This window comes from Acanthochromis polyacanthus, chromosome 9, assembly GCF_021347895.1.
Source record: "Acanthochromis polyacanthus isolate Apoly-LR-REF ecotype Palm Island chromosome 9, KAUST_Apoly_ChrSc, whole genome shotgun sequence".
In the NCBI taxonomy this organism is placed as follows: Eukaryota; Metazoa; Chordata; class Actinopteri; family Pomacentridae; genus Acanthochromis; species Acanthochromis polyacanthus.
In genome coordinates, this window is record NC_067121.1 from 18,711,557 (window position 1) to 18,734,192 (window position 22,636).

The 22,636-nt window shown below is 39.3% G+C and overlaps 1 protein-coding gene across 1 annotated transcript; it reads left to right on the top strand.

Annotated features, from left to right (window-relative positions):
- Nucleotides 1-766: 766 nt before the first annotated feature.
- Nucleotides 767-21,844, top strand: LOC110952005 (macrophage mannose receptor 1-like). The gene is made up of 32 exons (XM_022195310.2): nt 767-935; nt 1,174-1,530; nt 1,856-2,026; nt 2,239-2,394; nt 2,680-2,790; nt 3,527-3,664; nt 4,284-4,463; nt 4,719-4,873; nt 5,051-5,164; nt 5,795-5,910; nt 6,579-6,727; nt 6,818-7,017; nt 7,777-7,898; nt 8,053-8,125; nt 8,221-8,374; nt 8,505-8,543; nt 9,369-9,532; nt 9,642-9,703; nt 9,898-9,998; nt 10,116-10,261; nt 10,346-10,451; nt 10,676-10,806; nt 13,057-13,101; nt 13,211-13,237; nt 13,598-13,700; nt 17,177-17,409; nt 17,859-18,024; nt 19,531-19,701; nt 19,803-19,919; nt 20,684-20,839; nt 20,988-21,014; nt 21,103-21,844. The coding sequence occupies exons 1-32, from the start codon at nt 872-874 to the stop codon at nt 21,339-21,341; spliced, it is 4,293 nt and encodes a 1,430-aa protein (XP_022051002.1). The 5' UTR covers nt 767-871; the 3' UTR covers nt 21,342-21,844.
- The last annotated feature ends 792 nt before the right edge of the window (nt 21,845-22,636 follow it).

Consider the following 22,636-nt stretch of genomic DNA (forward strand, 5'->3'; position numbering starts at 1 on the left):
ATGAGTGTGGCTATTAAATAAAAGAGTAATGATGTAATATATGTATTATTTGATTTAATCAGATTAAAATTTGTAGGGTTATAGGCTGCCTGTTGAATGATGTATACTATGAGTTTTAGAAATTCACAGTGTATTTCTACTGACTAAGCTCAGATTCATTAATTAACAGTCATGCCGCACACATTTTATAATACCTCCCACCTCTGATTTAAACTGTTGTGTGAATGGTTTTATAAATTCATGCCTTCTTCCTTTTGCAACTGGGGTTTGGTAGCCTCCTGTGGCCGATCTGTCACATTTTCAGTCTATTAAATCAGTGAATGCTGAACTGGAGCTTGACTTCACAAGTCGAATCATAACTGTAACAATTGTATCTACTGAATAAACTGCAGTAAGATAGTTTTGCAATATCATTCATCATAATTAATTTGTAGAATAGCTTGGTGTTACTGCAATAACCTCAATGAAGAACAGAGAGAAAAAAGAAAAATTCCGTCAATCAAAAATGGAAATGATGTGACCTGCTTTGTGTGTTTTGTATGTGCAAGTCTGGCTGGAATTAAATGGTCACCTGCTGGAGTGCAAAACTCGCACTTCCTGTTTCCCACACCAGTCTTTTTGTTACACAATAGCACATATCCACATAGTAAGATACATGTTGTCCGGGGAATGCACCACGTATCGCAATAAAACAGCCGAGTGTGCAATTATCTGTATCTGGGTTCCGTTTTTTTTTCTAAAGGAGACGAATAAAACGTCAAGATACGACGAGACAGGATGTGTGAGTCCTATTAAGACCGATGTGCAACAGTCATTCACACGACTCCTAAATCCTCTGCAGCACATGCTGTAGGACATAAGGATACTGACGATGAAGATTACCTGTGCAGCCTTTGTGCTCCTCATCCAAACATTCTGTTGTTTGGCTTCAGATGGTATGATGTTCCAATTTTTTATTTTAAAATTTTGTGAGAACAAAACAACAACAAAAAACAATGTAGCTGTATCCTTTACATTGTGATGTAAGAGCTCTGCTTGCTTCATATTTTCTGTTTACTCTGTGAATTATTGTCAGTATGTTTGTCCATGCAATATGAAATCAAATAAGACACAGAAAAAGCACCCTAATGATGTGAGTACGTGAGTAAGTTTACATTATTTCTTTGTCTGCAGATTCACCATTTCAACTAACTAACAAGGCCACTGGTTTCTGTTTGGTAAAAAGAAACAACTACTGCTATGACATACGCTGGACAACCAGCGATCGACTTCTGGTTCAGCAGCTGAAGAAGTGCCTTGGAGCTCAGGGGAAAAGTGTGGGAAGTGAAATAACTCTGTACGACTGTGATGAAACCAGTGAATTCCAAAAGTGGGAATGCAAGAATGAAACGGTGCTCGCCCTCAAAGGCCAAGAGCTTTACATTGAGCTCACTGCAGATAACACAGCTGTTCTCTCCAAAACAACTGGACCCAATAACCACCTCACAATTTCAGGGACGTCCAGTGGTGCTTGTTCAAGAACATACAGAGGTACAGTACTGTATGCAATTATTTTCCCATCATTTTAAGGACAAAACTAGAATATGAAAATAAATTAGGATGTCTACAGTTTTAGATGCTTTAAAATTGGAATGTTTGTTTCAAATAATATTTCCCTATTAGTTTTATCTGGCAGAAAGGAAATACTCATGCACAGGTGTTTACCTATGACGTACAGTCATATTTATTGGAAAATCTTCAGAGACATTCTGAGCTCGAATTTAGCATCACAGATTTAAAAGAAATTTGTCCCATGTTCCTATGAAAGGTAGGTTACTGCATAACCAACCTTTGTTTTGTTCTTATCCCCTTTTAGAGCTATTTACCATTGGTGGAAATGCGTTTGGGAAGCCCTGCATGTTTCCCTTTCTGTACAAAGACCAGTGGTACTCAAACTGCACGACATTTGACTCCTCAGAGAAGCGTCTTTGGTGTGCGGTTGAGACAAAATATGAAAGTGAGCGCTGGGGGAACTGCCCAACTACTTGTAAGTAGTACCTGTGAAGTACTTAGTATGAAAACATTAAGCTATCAGGAGGCATATTTGTTTTCAAAGTACCTACAAGCATCACTTACTAAAGGCCATACCGCTGATATACTATGTAGTTTCATTGAGTAACAATGGAATATAAGGTTATAGGGTGGAGCTATTTTCATCAGCATTTCACATGTAATGTATTTTGTATTTCTGTTGAACAGCCAAAGAAGACTGGAATAAAAACCCAAGCACAGGAGCATATTACCAGCTGAACACACAGTCAGCTCTGACTTGGCCTCAAGCAGAAATCAGCTGCAAACAGCAGGGTTCCTCCCTGCTCAGCATCAGTGATCCACACGAGCAGGCTTACATTACAGGTAAGGTGACAGCAACTCTTTAGTAAAGGCACTGTAAAAAGGATTATGCATTTGTTGCTATGTAGCTGCATACAGTTACTGTATACTTATTCATTTTGCACAATGTGTCTTATTAATTTTTCTATTACTGAAAAGAACTTTGCATTAGATTTATTTTTCTATATATTACTGAAGACTCTATGTGTGTTGATAATCCTGAAGATCAACAACTGTTATAATCAGAATTTTAACTAATGACTAAAGGGAAGACTGCTTAGTTATTTATGTTCCCTATGGCCCTAACAGCACTACTGTGGAAAGGGGGCAACACGTTTTGGCTTGGACTGATTCTGGATCCAGAACATGGTTGGAAATGGAGTAATGGGAGGCCTTACCGATATCTGAAATGGGACTCTGGTAGGTTTCTATTCCACTCAGAGATGGTACTAGAAAAATGGAAATATCTTTAGATTTATTAACAGTGCTCAACCAATACTGACAAGCCAACCCGGTCTCACGGGGATTCGTGAAACTGTCACGTAAGTTTTAGTTTCGGTTTCGTGCGCACCAACACGATTTCGTCATGTTTTTTGTGCCGCTCACCACGAAATGTTTTTCGCTGTGGTAATCACATCTGAAAGTGGTTTATACCGGCGGATTCATGACGATCTAAGCTGTCCATCGGCGTATACTGCTTGTGTGATTGCGTTTGCGGCCGCCGGCCGCCGGACATTCTTGAAATTCCTATGCAAATTGGTAAGTGTACCACCGGCTTATGGTTAGGTTATGGTTAGGGTTATGGTTAGGGTTATGTTTAGGGACGATGTCATGCAAAATATAGCGTTGGATTCGCCACGGTTTTACATTAAAAATATAATATACACATTCTTTTGAAATACGTTCTGAGTGGCACGAAAAGTCCGCCGTTTAAAATACATTGGTGCGCATTTCGTGGTGAGCGGCACGAAAAACATGACGAAATCGTGTTGGTGCGCACGAAACCGAAACTAAAACTTACGTGACAGTTTCACGAATCCTCGTGAGATCGGGCTGGACAAGCACAACCACCAGGAAGGTGGCCAGTATACAACTGTTCAGCTTTGCAGAGAACTAATAAGTCAGGATGTTAAACATAACCTTCGTCATGTTTTAGGACATCCACTTCCTGATCCGGGACACAACTGTGCAGTTGCTGATCCTGCTGTGCAGTACACCTGGCAAAGTTCACCGTGTAGCAAGAAACTGGGCTACATCTGCTACAGTAAAGGAGCTGAGGAAACGCCTACACAAGGTATAGAAAAAGATCCGTTCTGTTCTACACTAGTGATGTCATATCAGAGTTCTGACTTTGAAACCTGTCTCAAAGTACTGACACTGAAATGATAACACATGAAAAATCTAAAACATCAAGAAAAGTAATGTAATAGTATACAGTTGAAGACTGAACTGCTTTTTAATTATTAATTTAAAATACCCTACAGGTCAAAAGTTTGGACACACCTCATTTAATGGTTACATAGTTACATTGTAGATTCTCACTGAAGACATCAAAACTATGAATGTTTGGGGTCACTCTCCTATTGAAAAATAAATGATGGTCCAACTGAAGGCAAGCACTCCCTAGACCATCACACCTCCTCCTCCATGCTTCACAGTGGGAACCATGATTGTAGAGACTACACAACTGATGTTTCCAACCCCATTAAGACGGCAAGAAATTGGGCTTGTAGATGTTTAATTTTTTTCATCTGTTTTGTGGACTATATGTGGATGGTAGGCACGTCTGCTGCCATGCATCTCATTTTGTATACTGTGCAACACTATTCTGGACATCCTGTGATTATGGTGTACTCCAGCTATACTACATATCTGTCACTAAGTTCATACCTTTCTTTGCTCTTCATGATCAGCTGTTGCAACAGGATTTTGTTCAGCACCCTGGATCCCCTACAATGGCCACTGCTTCCACCTTAATAATACTCAGAAGACTTGGTCTGATGCTCAGAAACAATGCCGTGATGAAGGAGGGAACCTTGTAAGCATCCGCAATGTGGAGGACCAAAGCTTCGTCATCTCTCAGCTTGGATATGGTACGTGAAGGCAACAGAAGAAAAGAACATTCCCTTGCGAACAACATAGAACTCTTCAGTCCACAAGCGTTCCTTCTCTATATGTCCTGAGCATCCCTGTTACCCCATTCTTTGTCTCACACTTGAATGAACAAAACTGAGACCTGCATAAGAAGTTAATGTGAATAAAACACATTTGCAAATGTCTGTTACACATTAGCAACATCTTCAATTACTGTAAAATAGTTTACAGAAGGATTTTTTTTTTGTCCGAAGCATCCACTGATGAGCTCTGGATAGGACTGAATGACAGGAAGAAAGAGGGTCTGTTTGACTGGATTGATCATTCTGCTGTGAGCTTCACAAGCTGGGAATATGGGAAACCAGATGTCTCTGCTGATATAAAAGATTGTGTTCTCATCAAAGGAAAGGTAAGGAGCATGATGTGGGTACAGTGTACATATGAAATAGTGCATTTTTCTACATTTGAAATATGACATTAAATTTCTACACTTCTAAAACTGTGGAATATGTCGACAGGTGATATACTTCCTCATTAACTGTATCACCGTCTACTCTCTGTAATGTTTGATTGTACTGTGTTTCAGAATGGGAACTGGGCTGACCGTGGGTGTGAGGAGAGGCATGGCTTCATTTGTATGAAGACGACCTCTTCAACAAGCACTGGAGAGAAAGTGGAGAAAGAAGAAGGCTGCAAAAGTGTGCGTTGAGTTTACATCTTCTTTTCATATTTTCTTTAGACATTTCTGTTCTTCTGTTCATATTGATGATGGCTAAAGTTCCCAGTTCGGCCACTCCAAGAACACTATCTGTTATTTTCGCCCAGAGTGTGTAAAGAGCAGTTTTCAGACTAGTGAACACCGTGGAGCACGAAGCAGCTTACAAAGACCAAAACAAATAGCTGAACTAACTGTCAAAAGTATGCTAAAGTCACTCCTTAATTTCAGGTCAGCATATTAGGGGTTTGTGGTTTTCAGCTTGTTCTACAGTTCCCCCAATAGGACAAAAACCTAATGACGCAGCTTAACATGTTTGACTTTATAATGTGGTGTAGTTTAAAGCAATGTGTATGATACTTCCGTGATCAGAGCCACTTTTCTATTTGTCGTATGTGGCAGAGATTTGAGGAGTTCTTCTAAAATGAGACCACCATGGTGAAAGTTGGTGCAATGTTTTGCTTTCAGTGCGTTCATTGTCATGCTTTGTAATATTTAGCAACCATGTCAAATCTCTGCAAGAGACTGAATATTTAGGGAAAGCCTTTTGTCATTCTGTCAGAACAGAGTAATCACAGTATGTCATTCTTCACTTTCTTGTTTACAACAATCCAGGGATGGAGGAGACATGGCTCATACTGCTACTTTATTGGAAGAGAGACCAAATCTTTTCGTGAAGCTAAGGATGACTGCAAGAATTCCAATTCTTACTTAGCTGATATTTCATCTGGGTAAAAACGCTATTATTTTTCCAAATGCTATTGGCACAATAGATTTAACATTTATAACAGAATGTGAACATCAAGTCTGCTTTTTCCCTCCTGTTAGGCTGGTTTCTCAGGAACAGCATTGATGTTCCTGACTCAATTAATTATCCAAAAAACAATAATAGGAGAAACGTAACACAATAAACATTGTTTATATCTCATTATTGACTCCATTACTCATAATTTCTATCAATATTTAGCGCAATGCTGTTCGTTATCTCTCACAAATCATTGTTCAATGAGGATAATTCACTTGTTTTTAATGACAAAATATGCATGTTAAAACTTTTTCAAAATTAGATTAGCAAGACCTCCATACAAAATACAACAGTCTCACATGACATTGATTTTTGATTATTTTTGTTACTTGTTTTACATTTTGATTTTTTTTTCTTTTTGTGTAGTTAATATACCATCTCTTCTGTTCAGGATGGGTTTGAAAATATGTGAAAAGAACCATTTGTATTTTATACACTGATCATACTTATTAAGCCAAGCAGAAGAAGTTTCGTACTGGAAAAATACTTTACATTTTTTTCTTTAAAATGGGTGAATTTAATCCACAACATAACAGGGGGTTTAAATTATGTAAGACACTAAATATCTTATGTTCCTCCTGCTAATATTTCCAGGGTGGATAATGCATTCCTTGTGAGTTTGGTCGGGAATAGACCAGAGAAATACTTTTGGCTGGGGCTCTCAAATCAGAAAAACATCACTCATTTTGTCTGGACCAACACCGACTCAGTGAGATTTACTCACTGGAATGCTGAAATGCCAGGTATGGAGAACCACTGAACTTCATCAGTAAAATGTCACAGAGGGTAGCCTCACAATTAACATTTCACCATTTCTCCTTTGGCAATGTAAGGTCACCAACGGGGCTGTGTTGCCATGAAGACCGGGATCTTTGCTGGCCTCTGGGATGTGCTGCCCTGCACCAATCAGGAGAAATATATTTGCAAGCATCAGGCAGAGGGGGCAGTTTTAACTCCAGCCCCACCCACCCTTGTTCCTCCCAAATGTGCATATGGCTGGAATCGACTGGGAGCAGGAAATAAGTGCTTTAAGGTACATCCACATCTCAAAAAGACAAATTAGTTTAAAGTATACTTTTACCTTGATCTGGGGCCTGCTGTAGGAAACAAGTTCAACTTAGAAGTCATGAGTCAAATTCATGGGAGTGCTAGGAATAGTGATGCCATAGTCCAAGCTGTACCGTGCTTAACCTAAAATCCTGCCTCATAGTAAAGGCCTCAGATTTTCCTCACTCATGCATGAACATGTGCCACCAATGAAAGTCTGAAATGGGCTTCTGTTCTACAAACGAGATCATAAGAAAAGCAGTAAAATAACCATTTAGTGTACCATATTTAGATCCATTGAAGTATGTACACATTTGTGCTGCCGACTAACACTGAAACACTTAAACTACTCCAACAGACATACACATCTATACAGCCACATGTACACATACACTGATGATGTACACTCATGACCACTGACAAAACTAGACCAGCCTGAATTTACTGAAACAGGGCGGGTGTCAAGAGGCGAACCAAACTCATCTTTTCTGGCAGGTGTGGAACAAGAGGCAGACAAGCCTCTCTCTGTCACAAGTGTCCACACTCAGCTGATTATTCAATAGTATTTTTGTAGAAGAGAACGCACACCTCACTCAAAGGGAAAAGGAAAGGATGGAGGTCTGACATCTAAGTTGAGGTGGAGGGGTAACACCTTCGCCTGTAAATGGTGCTCCAGAAGTTGTTGGCACTGACTTTACCAAACCATGCTGAATGTCTTTTGTTTGTTTGTTTGTTTGGTTTACAGATGTTTACCCAGTCAAGGGAAAGGCAGAGAACCTGGTTTGAGGCTAGAGATTACTGCAAGGCTATCGGAGGAGACCTGCTCAGCATCCACAGCAATGAAGAGCTAAATGATTTACCACACAGGTACAGTACGACCTGGCAAACTGCAAAATTTTCATGAGCATAAAGGCGGGCTTGTGTCTGGCAGAATATGGGAACAGAGTTTCCACACATAATTCCAAAAGTGTTACAAAGAAATTTTAGATTGAAATCGCTGATTTAAGTTTGTCCATTGTAGTTATACTACAGCATGGATTGGACTTAGTGCCCCTGACCCAGACACAGGCTATGTATGGAGCGATGAATCCCCAGTAAGTTCATACTTTACTCATTTGTAGATCAAAAGACGCAGCTAAATAGACAATAAAATAATGAATCCCTGTTTATTTGTTGCTTCTGTTTACAGGTCAGTTTCCAACACTGGGCAGAGGGAGAACCAAACAATAAAATGAATATTGAATCTTGTGTGGTACACAGACTTCATGAAATGAGGTGGACTGGATCTTGGGAAGATGTTCATTGCGAGTTGAACCGTGATTGGCTGTGCCAGATCCGTGCAGGTAAAATGACTAACAAACTGAATCCATTTCTTTCTAAACAAGAGAATCAAGGATTAGTGAGCAAGCCAAATTTTTTAAAGTATGGAGCTATATTTCATGTTCGGTGTTTCATTATCTTCTCTTCATACAGGAGTGACTCCAAATCCACCTCCAGCTCCTGTCACTCCAGGTAAATGCTCCATTACTCCATGCAACCACACCGAATATGTCAACTTCCCTTACAGACCAAAATTCTGTTGCATGTTTTAAAGTTGCTCCCTTTGTATTCTCATCATGTGACTGTGTTGGGTCTGCTATCTTGCTATATCTACCCCAACCATTCCTGTCAGCCCTACCCCTTTATCCCCACTTCCCACTGTTGCTGATTGCTTGCTCATGGAAAATCCAAAGGAAACTTTGAATGGTTGGGTTCTCAGTTATCTGTTTAAAATATGTACGGTCCTCACATTACAATGTTAAGTGTTATGAGATGACATACGTTGTCAATTGGTGCTGTATAAATAAAACTGAAATGATTTAAATCTGGGTTAACTCAAAAGCATTTGATAAAATCTGTCCAAGTCCACCTCTCAAATACAACCATTAAGTTAAACCTTTGTAAGATGGCGTTAGATCAAGTTATAAATGACTACACTTGAGATTCCTTTAGACAACCCTGGTCACCTGAGTCACCTAGTCAGGAATCCAGTAGTTTTTGTTGGTTAATACTAAATTAATAATTAATTTTTGAAACGTTTAATGACAATCACCAAAGTCTGTGAGATCTGACTATGAAAAATGGTGAAGCCATCTAGCCATCATTTGCACACCACTTATTCCTCATTGGGCTGACGCCAGGTGAAGACAAGGGACACCCTGGACAGGTCGTCAGTCTACCACAGGGCTACATATACAGACAAACAATCACATTCACATTCAGGGGGCAGGGGGCAAATTAAAATCAAACCCTAGACGAACACTCAGGACATATTTTCATGTTCTCATGTGTTTCCAGATTACAATCGAACCTCAGATGGGTGGATTGAATGGAAAGGGAATCAGTATTTTATTAACCATTATTCATCAGCTGTGGAAGACGCTCGTGCCGTCTGTAAACGGAAGCACGGCGACTTGGTAACTATCAACAGTGAAGCTGAAAATGTCTTTCTATGGAAACAGGTAAGCAGCAACTTGCGGACTAGACAGCTGACATCACTGAATTTAAGCTCAGAACATATTGACATTGAAGTACTGCTGATTTTGATGTAATTTTCTCTCCGTGTTGCAGATTGCTAGATTTCACTCATATGTATGGATAGGCATGACCGTAGATCTTGATAATACATTTGCGTGAGTATGAATTAAATAATGAATGAAGGGATTAATTACACAATACAAAAGGAGTGAAAGAAAATGATGAAAAATATGTAATATGTAGTTACTATAAATAGAATAATGGAACTGCACTGTATGCACTTTCATTGGAGCGTAGGTACTGTTACAAGATTCAGTCTTTATGTGAAACTACTCTTGTGTTTTAAAAGGTGGATGGACGATTCTCCAGTCATGTTTCAGAGATGGGATGAAAATCAGCCTAAATTCCGGAACAATGATGAGAATTGTGTCTTCATGTCTCCCTCTCTGGGTGAGTGGCTTAAGATTGATTCATCTTCACCAGCATACCTTCACATGAATACAATTAAAGAAAAAAATTTATCAGAATTTAAGTTTTCTAAGTTTTATATTTTGGATTTATTGACAGGGTTCTGGGGTAACAGAAATTGTGGGTTTGACTCCACGTTCATTTGTAAACGCAGCCACTCACCACCTGCCAACGCCTCGCAAGTACCTCCAACAGTCACTCCAACAGGTGGCTGTCCACAGAACTGGGAAAAATTCAAATCAAAGGTCAGAGGTCACTCTTAATCATTCTTGTTGTAGTTTGAAAGGATGAGAATATAACCGAACAAGCCGTTGATTTTTCCCCTACAGTGTTACAGAGTCATAAACAACCAGAATGAGACATGGCTTGACGCGAGGGAACAGTGCAAAAACATGAAAGGAAATTTGGCCTCAGTCGCCTCAAAAGATGTGCAAGGTTTGTTTTATCTATATGAATTGTATTCAGTGGGGTCCAAACACAGCACAAGTGAAGATATTTTGGTTTTTCATTTGTTTCAAATTTAATACAGAATGTTTAGTTGTCTTGAGATATTAAATTGTCTTTGACTTTTAGAAACCACTTCAAGTATAAATCTAAGCAAAACTGTACAATTAAATGACACAAAAAAGCTAAATTATCAGTATCTGTTGCATTTTTAGGGTTTCTGTCAGGTAAATTGTTTGAAGCACCAACTACAAACCTGTGGATTGGTTTCCATGCTCAAAATGATGCAGGCAGGTTTTACTGGACGGATGGGCGACCAAACCGATACAATAACTGGGGTTCTGAGGTAAGTGGGCCGTAATATTTCTGCATTACAACTTGAAGTTAATGGTAGGCTGTTTGTACTTATTTAACATTGTAAAGCTAACAGGTCATATTTACTATATTAGAAATTCAAGCCTCACAGCAGGAGCTCAGTGCAACGAAACCAGTCATTACTGAAATTTAAGTCTTTGATTTTATCAGTACTCCATACAATGTGTCCAGCTTTATTTTTGAAGGAAGACTCAATCCTCCTTGGCATGGAGAAGACCAGTATTGCACAGATTTATAGAGGGATGTTCTACCAGTCCTCAAATGTTTTCAGTTGCTAATCTTTTGCACTCTTGTCTCCCTTATCATCATACTCCTACCCCTGTTGAAACTATGGATTGAGATTGTGTGATTCCATTTGAGCCACACAAATTAATCTTTAACATCATCTGATTGAAGAAGACACAATATTTATGAAACTTTTTTCCCACATCCATTAAATTTCATCTTGCAGTTTTAAGAGGTTGATGTTATGTAGTGTCCTTGACACTGTCACAGAAACTCTGGTTTCCACTGATGACCCTTGGACCAAGTCTGAAATGTTTGCCCGTCTGTTTCTTCGGAGATGAAAGATGTTTCTTTGGTTGATTGTGTAGGAGGGCTGCCGAAACTGAGAAAGCAAAATCTTTCCTATTTACCCATTTACCATTCTTAGAAAATTGTCTAAGAATGGTAAGTGGTAAACTGAATGATAAACTCACTGAGGGATGTATTCAAAACCACACCAAAAATCCAAGTAAAAATTAGAAATCACAGGCCATTCCAACTTTCGTGAATTTCATCACAACAACTCCTAATGTGGCTCAGTAGTGTCTATGGCCCCCTTGTGTCTGTATGCACTCCTGACAACTACTGGGCATACACCTGATGACACAGTGGGCGGGATCCTGGAGGATCTCTTCCTAGACCTGGATCAAGGCATCAGGGAGCTCTTGGACAGTCTGTGGTGCTACTTGGGAGCGTTGGATGCATCCATACATAATATCCCAGAGATTCTCAGATGGATTCAGGTACAGAGATTGTGAGGACTAATCAATCGTGTCAATGCCCTCCTCATCCAAGAACTGACTACACACTGTGGCCACATGAGGCTGGGAATTGTCCTGTACCAGGATGAACCAGGGCCCTCTGCCCTCCGCATGGTCTGACAATGCATCTGAGGATTTCATCATGATACCTAACAGAAGTCAGGGTACTATAGTGAGCACATGGAGGTCTGTACAGCTCTCTAAAGATAAGCCACACCGGACCATCACTGACCCACCACCAAATCAGTCATGCCGTGTGATGTTGCAGAGGCACCAAAACATTCAGCAGGGCGTCTTCACACTCTTGTACATCTGGTACATGTGCTCAGTGTGAACCTGCTGTCATCTGCGAAGACAACAGGACCTACCAATTCTGATGTTCTCTAGAAAATACCAATTGAGTTGCACGGTGCTGAGTCCCACTAGAGGATGCCCTCATGCCACCCTCATTGAGTGTGTTTCTGACAGTTTGGTCAGAAACATACACGAGTAGCCCTCTGGAGGTCATTTTGTAGGGCTCTGGCAGTACTCCTCCAGATATCTGTCCTGCTCCTGGGTTGTTGCCCTTCTATGGCCCTGTCCTACTATCCTTGTGTAAAGATCAGTCTCCTGGTATCTTCACCACGCTCTTAAGACCTTTGCTAAGAGACACAGCAAACGTCAGCAGCTTCATGCAGCGGCACGTATGGACTTCCATGCTGGAGAAGCTGGACTACCTGTGCAGCCTCAATTGTCTGTTGGGACTGTGTAATGAACCAGCAGTGATAAAGGCATGAGGAAAATGCGAAACACGACAAAAATCAATCAGAAAGGATAAGCAGACAAAAATGGCCTATGGCCCAAAACCATTCCCTTTTTGAAGGGTGTCTTGCTGTTACCTCTCTTGCCCACCTGCTGTCAATTTCTTTACCCCAAAGCCGGTGCATCTGTTTTCCAATCAATTATGCTTCCTGGCTGGACAGATAAATAACTCAGAAGTTCAGATGAATTGGTGTAATACTGTGATGATAAAGTAGTCCCTTGATGTTTCTTGAGCAGTGTACTTTGTGGTCTGTGCTTTTAATGAAGTCTTTTGATTGTCCAAAAGAAGAAACATTTTTCAACTTAGAAATGATGCAACAAGTGATTTAATTTTGAATAATTTGGTATTTTAAAAAATATTTAGATTATGTCTGATATTCTGATTTCCATTGCAGAGCACTCGCCTTAATCTACCACACAGATACCGTTACTATGATGAGGTAAAATCAATCATCACTGATAATTTGATTTTATTGTACAGTTGTTAAATGAATCTGTATTGTTTTTAATCTGTTTTGTGCTTGTGTATTCAAACATTTTTGACAACAGGATTATCCATGGCAGAGATATAACAAGGTAATACTTTTATTATACACTGTATTGTAGCATGGAATCTATATGAATATTTTTAATTTATTACTTTCTTATTTCACTTTATTATTGAGTGGTGGTTTATATGTTTTTGTATTACAAGCAGGACAGGAGTTTAAAGATAATCGGTGGTTTTGTTTGTTTTTTAATTGGAAAGACACTGTCAATCCCTCCTGTCAAAGATTTACACCACTGGCCAAAAGCAACGCATTTCAGGAAATCCTGCATAACTGTATCTACAGTATCAGCAGAGTCAGATGGCTCATAGTCCCTGCAGAATAGACCTGGATTCGTCCCACTTTGATCTTTAGCTCACTTTTCTATCACTTTTCTCTGTCTCTACAGAAAGAATGTGTTATAATAACTACTAATACAGATGTTGGCATTGGGAAATGGCTAAAAAGGTCCTGCAATGACACCAATGGATACATCTGTCTGCGAAATCTTGGTAAGTCAACAGTCTTATGTATAAATGTCCTAGTTAACATACATATATATATGCTAACTAGGACTGCAGCTTATGATTAATTCATGAAAAATAGCAGCAAGACGATAGTTATAGCTAGACAAAGCTTCAAAATGTTTTGTTTGGTTTAAAGCACTAGTCCAGTATATGGACTGGCCCATTGTCTTCCTGGATGATAACGATATCTGATGTTTCTTAGTGTTTCCATTCATCTACATCTGTACTTCCTCTAATTTTACAGGTGGTTAAAATACAATTGTGCTTATTTGGCTCTTTCTAAACAGTCACTGCGTGAGGTCTAATAATAATAATAATAATAATAATAATAATAATAATACATCAAATTTATATAGCGCTTTTTAGGACACTCAAAGACGCTTTACAAGACAGACAGATAAGCAGACAGATTAAGCAAAAGCCAGTTCAAACAAATGGGTTTTTAGAAGGGTTTTGAAAGTCAAAAGTGAGTCTGAGTTCCTGATGGGTGGTGGCTCAGTGTCCTGTTGACAGCATTATCAAACTGGTTATATGTTACTGTTACATAGCAAATCAACACTGTGTTCCATATTTGTGGTTGAGATGAGGGAAAGGGGAACACAGGTCATTGTTGTAGCAAGATTATGCTAAACTGTTGCTGCTAAAGGTACAATGAAGTTACAATAATCGTAATGCATTTCAATGATTACTCAAAATGATTTATTAAAATTATTTAAGAGTAGCCACCACTACAAAAAAAAACCAAACTGGTTGACATAGTGATGATAAAACATGTACTGATTCCAATTTGACATAGATGGCTTCCTTTACTCCTCTCTCAAACTATCTGTCCTCACTGTCCAAAATGTGAACATTGTTGTTCTCAAAGAAATGTCCTTCATCCTTCAGATGCAGGTGGACTGCGGAGTCTTGTCCTGAGGAGCTACTCTCCTGTGTTGAGCCATGTACTTGTGATGCTGCTGTTTTATCTCCCCAATGTACAAATCTGTGCACTCTTTGCTGCATTGGATTGCATTTATAACATTGCTATGTTTGTGCACTGGTGTTTTATCCTTGGGCTGAACCAGTTTTGTCTCAGAGTGCTGCTGGGTCTGAAGTGCACCGAGATGTTATGTTTGAAGAAAATCCTCCCAAGTTTTTCAGATACTTCAGCTGCATATGTGTAACAATTTTATTTGTCCTGTTTTCTTTACTGTTTGTTGTGATGTTGTGTTTCCTAGATCTTTTTATAGATTTGACAACTATCCAGTTGGGGTAGCCACTGTTCCTCAATCCTTTCCTAATGTGGGAATGCTCGTTCTCCTTTCCCTCTGCACTGGTAGGGTCATTTTTAGCCCGGTGCTTTCAGGTTCTGATGACCCCCAGCTTATGTTCCAGAGTATGGTGGGAATCAAATAGCAGATATTGGTCTGTGTGTGTAGGTTTCCTGCAGACTTCAATGATAAGGCCTCCATTCTCTTCAACATGCACCTCACAGTCCAAAAAATGCAGCAGCCCATTCTTCGTATCTTCCCTAGTGAACTTGCTGTCCACTGTATTGATGTGGTCTGTCAAGACTTCTACTTCTTGGGCTTTGATTTGGACTCAGGTGTTGTCCACATATCAGAAGCAATAACTAGGAGATGTTCCTTTAAATGAGCTCAGAGCCCTGTTTTCCAGTTTCTCCATGTAGAGTTTAGCCACAGCGGTTATACCGAAGAGCCCATGGTGCGGCCATGCTTCTGTTTATAGAATCCTCGATTTCCTCGACCAACAACGTTTCGTTGTTACATTGGAACTGGTTACTGACAGGTCCTCAGCTTACAACGTACAGCGTTTTGGTGTCATGTCAGAACTGGTTAGGTGGAACTGGTTATATGGAATCAGTTGGCGAGCTGAGAGGACTTATACATTGTCATGTGGCGAGCGGAGCAGACAAATACTTTGTCACACGGCGCTATAAGACGGCTTTGTTTACATTCTCCACTTGTACACTACCTTGGATTGTGCTACATACACTAACTTGTTGCCTTTCCTTATGGCTCACACACGTAAGTCAGACACTTCTTATGGCAGAGCTTCAAAGATAAAGAAAGCCATCTCCATGGAAGTGAAATTAGATATAAAATGCTCAAGCTGTAAAAAGCAGTGCAACATATTCTGTTATCTTCTTGTGAAATGACTCATACATGCATGAAAGTCATTGGTATTCATGACTTTTCTGATGAACTTATCAGTATTGTGATGCACATAACAGCTTTGTTTATATTTTCACCGGAGTTCTGACTTACACCGAAACTCGACTTACATCGATCAGTAGGAATGGAACTCCAATGTTAGCCAAGGACCCCCTGTATCTGAAACAGGTGGTGGTTAGGCAGAGATCCAGCAAGGTGCATATCTGGTTGGAGGTGAGGTTGGTTCTGTTCCCCAGGGAGCTCTCTTGCAGGAGGCATTTTCTGACAGTCTCCAGTGTGAAAATGCAAATGAAGAGTGATGTGACATCAAATGACACCATGGTTTCATCCTGGGCCAGTTTCACTCTTTAACTTTGCTTGCAAAATCAGTGGAGTGCTGTGTGGTTTTACCGAACAGCAGTGCTAAAATTGATGGTTGGCGTTTTGCAATATTGTAGGTGACTGAGTTGATGCTGCTAATGATGGACCTGAGTGGGGCTCAATTTGATAGTCGATGCTTTAGAGATGAAGCCCACCTAAATTTCAGAGAAGCTCACAGGATTTAGTTTGCTAGTTTTATGTGGTCTTGGCAACTTTTTTTTTTTTTTTTTTTTTACAGATTTTCAGCAGGTATTCTGCATTTCTCAAACCAACAAAAGAACTGCACAATGGATGCTAGCACTCAAGCAGTAGGCCCATGATGCCTGGGGTGCTGGGTAAAGATTGCTTTCAGTTATCAAGAAGATAAAAGCTATTTAAACATTTTAAGCACATATAAAAATATGATCCTGAAAACAAAATAGACTCATAGCATACAGATGGCAGACATGTCAGCAGTTAAAGATAGTTTTCAAATTATGTTTACTTAATCTAGGTGTGATACATCTCATACAGTTCTTGTGTGAGCCGTGTACATCCAGTGGCTCTACACTATTTAAGTGAGCTAAGCAGCGATGTTTCAGCACACTCTGCTGGTATCATCTGTGAAATGACTTCAGAGTGTTACATTCAGTATATGTTCCTGTGTTGCTGATGGCCTTAAAACTACAAATTGTACTAAAGCAAGCCATGATTTGTCGCAATTCTATTGCAATCAATTATTAGCAATGATTTAAACTGCAATTTCAACATTAAATGATGTGGCACTGTGTTTCACACATGGACATATTTTTTTTCCAACTGTTTCATGACTGAATAAATGCATAATTTCCTTCTTCTCAGGGAAGTGGGACATCTTAAGTTTCTTCATAACAGGGCTCCTGACTTCAATTATATTTAATTTGTATAACTTCTGTCTCGAAACAGACTCATCTCTCCCGGACTCCACTGAAACAAGGATTTCAACCGACTACGTCAAAATATTCAATGACTCTATCAAGATTGTTACTCAACCAATGAACTGGGATGAAGCCAAGAAGTACTGCGAAAATGATGGCGCCAACCTGGCCAGTCTGCGAAACAAGTGGACGCAGTTGTATGTCTCAGTTATGGCTATGAAGATAAACTCTTCTCTGTGGATTGGACTCAATAGTAAGCAGGTACAGGGCACAAGTGTTTCATAACGCATCAACAACATAAAACAGTGAACTTGCTTGTAAGTTAAACTTCAAGCAAGATAGATTGATTGACAGATATTTTTTTGTCCCCAAAAGGAAATTTAACTTGACTCTACAAGTCCATCCACACATATGGGCACACAAAACCAACAGACTGGTGATTTTACTGAGTACACATCAGAGTAACATGTACACATGTAATTAAGTTATTGATGTAGATCCACACAAGGTACATTTTGGAAAACATTAAACAGACTGTTCAGCAGTGTTGATGGCAAGCTATGGAAGAAAATGAGAGCCAGTGAAATGATCAAACAGATTTAATTATTCACTTTACAGATCCAACACTAAATACTTCCTTGAAAAAAGTGTTGCAATCTATATTTCGAATTAATGAAACAGAATACCGTTTTAACAATCTTTGCTTTCAGACTGATGGATATTTCAGATATATTGACGGCTGGCATATGACCTTAACTGACTGGGATTATCGGGAACCGAGGATGGCGAAACCTTGCGTGCATGTGACAGAGGGTGGAAAATGGAAGACTGCCTACTGTACGGAGAAAATGAGCAGTGTTTGTATGAAGTCCACAGGTAGGACACATGCAAACTTTCATACAACAATAAATGTATTGTGTGGGTCATAGTTTCCAATGTTGGAGACGAGAAATGTCACAGGCCTATTTTTTCCTTGGTACTGAACGTACAAAAGGTAGCATAGATGCCATAAATAGATACAGGGCAACACCAAGTAATATAGCACTGGCAAGGGCAGGTGCAGCAACAGCTCACTGTGAGTTGCGGGGAAAAAAAACACACAGTCACGTAAGGACAAATATAGTGTATAATACAAATGATCAATGACCAGGAGAATGTAGTTACAATATTTACTGAAGTAAAAGTACTAATTGCACATTTTAAAACTACTCAGTTACAAGTAAAAATCCTGCACTGAAAAGGTTTCTTAAGCAAAAGCATGTAGGTGTAATCAGCAAAATGTACTGCAGGTATTCAAAGTTAATGTAATTGGTGCAGAAAAATGTCCCCTTTGCCTATTACACTTTTGCATATTATATAATTTATTGATAATACTGTGATGCTATTTTATATAGGACTGCAATTATTGATTCTTTTCATTATGGATTAACTTGCTGAATTGTTCCTATTAATTGTCTGATTTGTTGTAAATTTCATTACAAGTGCTCAAAACGTGCATGAAAATAGTTGTCAGTTTTCTGTAAAATGTACTTGGACAAGTTTGGGCAAAAGGATTTACATGTAAGCAGTGACTAAAGTCAAAAGACAAATGTAGTGAAGTAAAACTACCAGAATTCTTTCTGACATATACCTGACTAGAAATAGAAAGTGGCATGAAAGCAAAGACTGAAGTTGGTGCAGGTACCTCAGATTTCTCCTTCAGTTAGGTACTTGAGTGAATGCACTCAGTTACATCCATAGAGTGTGTGTGTTTGTGTGTGTAAATGAAAAAGTTTATTTTGAAATGCATTCATCCATCCGTTACCTACACGCCACTTAATCCTCATTAGGGTTGCAGGGTGGCTACAGGACAGGACAGGTCACCAGTCTGTCACAGGGCTACTTATAGAGACAAACAATCACACTCACACCTACAGACAATTTTGAATCTGAGCATGTTTTTGGACTGTCAGAGGAAATTGGACTACCGAGGAAAAAACATGCAAACTCCAAACAGAAAGAACGCAGGCTGGGATGCAAACTGGGGATCTTCTAGCTGCAAGGCGACAATGCTCATGTGATTGATTAATTATTTTGGTATCAATTTTGATATTGAAAATCTGGAAAAATTCTTTAATATTGGTACCGATTTCCAAATTTCTGGTATCATCTCTATGTGAAACATCCTCCCTTTCCAAGTTTTTGTTTTCATGTTAAAAAATAGGTTGCATGTTACTGTTGGTCCTATGAGTTATACTGACTGTAAGCTTTCATTATGGTGTTCTGTTTTTGGCATGAAATATTTTGCGGTTTTTCAATAACGTGAAATAAAAGCTTACCTAGATAAAAAGCAGGTTCTGTCTTAGCTGACCCTGGTGTCACCTCTCATGTTTTCATTCACAGACGTGCCACCAACAGAGTCGAGTGGTTTCCCAGGATTTTGCCCTGAAGACCCAGAGACAGAAAGATACTCAAGGGAGCGTACTAGTTGGCTGTCTTTTAAGGCCAATTGTTACCTGTTTATCACAGACAGATCAGACTGGCCAGATGCATCTGCAAGCTGTGTAAGACATGGTGAGATTCTGCAAACGATCTAATGCAAATTCTCAGTCACTCAGTTGTGTTTCGATTTGACTAAGAACCTGCTATTCTCTGTTTGTTTGCTTGTTGTGAAGGTGGAAGTCTTGCCAGCATTGAAAATCCTGCAGAGCAAGCATTCATCAAAACCACTCTGCAACAATTTAGAGATATGCATCATTCTTTCTGGATCGGCCTTTATAAAACTCACAGGGGTACAGTAACATTTTCTGCTCTTTCATGAAAAAAAGACATTGAGCTGCACTGCAGGAACATAAACAAGGAAAATAAGCTTTGTTAAACAGACCCTCTCAAACAGTTACAGGTACTTTAATTATTGTTTTACTGCTGAACAGAGAACTGAAACAGACTACATTTGGACAACAATAAATTTAGGAAAAAATATTGCTACACTAACCAGTATGTTTACCAGAATATTTTATATCAAATGTGGACCAAAGTGCTGTGAGATGTGAAAGCCATCACTCATAATGACAACCCCGAGAGGAATTAACACCGAGCTCCACAAGTTTTAGTACACTGTAACTGGTTCTGATTATCTGCAGCAGCCTTTCCAGCAGCAGCACACGGCTGTGTTCAACAGAAAAGCTGTCATAGACATGGCTGTGAAGATAGCAGAGCATTAAGCAGATGCAGAATGATATATTCCCCTCAGTTTGGAGAAGAGTTGCATTCAGCAGAGATGTATCTACAAATACTAATGTTGTTCAGTGTGTGATGTTTAGTAAATGTGTACTAACACATCTTCCCACAACATCTTGATGAAGAAAGAATATGTCAGTGCTGTGTTTTCAGTTCACACGCACGCGCGCGCACACACACACACACACACACACACACACACACACACACACACACACACACACACACACACACACACACACACACACACATATATATATATAGATAAAAACCACAGTGTGGAGAAAGCTGAAAAATACTTTTTACTTGTTTCTAGGCCAGTGGAAGTGGTTGGATAAAACACCCACTGACTACACTAACTGGTTTGATGATGACTACCCATTTGGCCAATATGGACAAGTTAGAACTTTTGATGGTTCTTGGTCAGCCAGCAGAATGTCACGCTGTGGATATATCTGTAAAACACTCAAAGGTGAGAAATGTTGTCAGAACAGGAAAGTGTAACACTTACTTTGCTGTAACTCACAAATGAATCAAAAACACAATTATAAATTGCAACACTGTGATGATGCAGAAACAGAAAACCTTTTGAAAGTTTGATTTCATGTTTTCCTTTCCAGTAAAAAAGCAAGCATCCCCAACAGCTGGTAAGTTACATCCCTTCATCGTTTTCACATTTGGTTACTAAGGTTAATTCAGTTCTTCTCCCTCATCATCTGTGTTGCATTTGTACAGAAAGTCTTTCGAAGACTGATCCTCAAACCCAAAGCCACACCGTTTTGGAAGTCTTCCTGGGTATTACTGTGCTTGCCATAGGAGCAGTCGTTATCTTCCTTCTCTTCAAGAAGTATGGCGTTCGCCTGTCCCTCCCTCAAAAGTTAACTACGTTTGACAACCCTCTGTTCTTCAACAACGAGCAGTCACGGGCTGGTGTTGTGGACACCAATCAACTGGTAGCAAACGTAGAGGATTAGATCTCTGGGCCTGTTTTTAGTGTTTAATGTAAACACAGGCAGAATTTACTGAGATTGCTTTGAAGAGAGAGAACTTTCAATCCAGTTGTTAATAATCAGTGTCCATGAAAAAAACATTAAAGCTTTAGGAGATTTTATCTGACATGCAAGTGATCTTTGATGTGTTGATTTCTGAACCACTAAGGATTTACAGAATGAGAAGTACAAGCAATCATTTTAATTCATAGCTGATTTTACTCTGAATCACTGTATCGCCTATAGGTCAGTGCTGTGAAATGTGTATTTGCTACATATTGCTTTTTGTGTTAATGAAAGATTGGAAGTATAATTTTAAACACGACAAGCAATGTAATATGATGCTGAGATAAGTTAACTATTTACTAGTCTAGCATAGCATGTACCTGTCTAGAAAGTCTTCTAAAACATATCAATCAGATGGGAATTTTGTGACAAAATATAAATACTAGTGCTGTCAAACGATTAAAATGTTTAAATCAGATTAATCATAGTGTTGCTGTCGATTAATCGTGATAAATATAATTCATTTGTAATCACCTTTCATTTTTCATGCACAAACAGACTGAAGAAAGAAGAGAATATACTTAACACTTAAGGTGTTGATGAAACACCTTCAAAGGTTCATGTTAGAGTCCCAGATGAACACATGCTTCACGGTGATGCAGAACTTTAAGCTGGAAGCGCTTCGATTAAAAGAGAACTCCTTCCTCCTGTTTTTTTTTTTTATTCAAATTTCCGAGACTATCCTCATTGAAAAAAACGACCACATAGGTCGTCTGTACACGCCCGTATTACGACCGAGTGTTATGTTTTGAAGTTAAGCGACCTCTAGCGGTTGAGTAAATATCGACACTCCGGTGTCTCAGCTGAAATGTCACCATGAACAAACTTTGACCTAACACTAACCCTAACCCTAACCATAACCCTAAACCCGTCTTGCGAAAGTGAGGGAAAAGCCGTTTCGTGAATGAAATCCCGTAATGCCTTCCTATCCCCCGTAGCGGCGCTAACGTAAATACGCTCTCATGGGTCGTATTCTGGGGCACGTTACATACGACCTGTGTGGTCGTATGAGTTTCAGGGCTTGTTGAAATTTCCCACCGAGGGGCCAATGTGCTTATTAGTAGGGCCAGACGGATATGGATTTTTTGAGGCTGATGCCGATTCCAGTATTTGGCAGAAAAAATTCCAATAACTGATTAATTGGCTGATTAATTTTAGAAACACATAAGGGATAAAATAACTTCATTTTTGGTCCCTTTACAATTACAGTAACA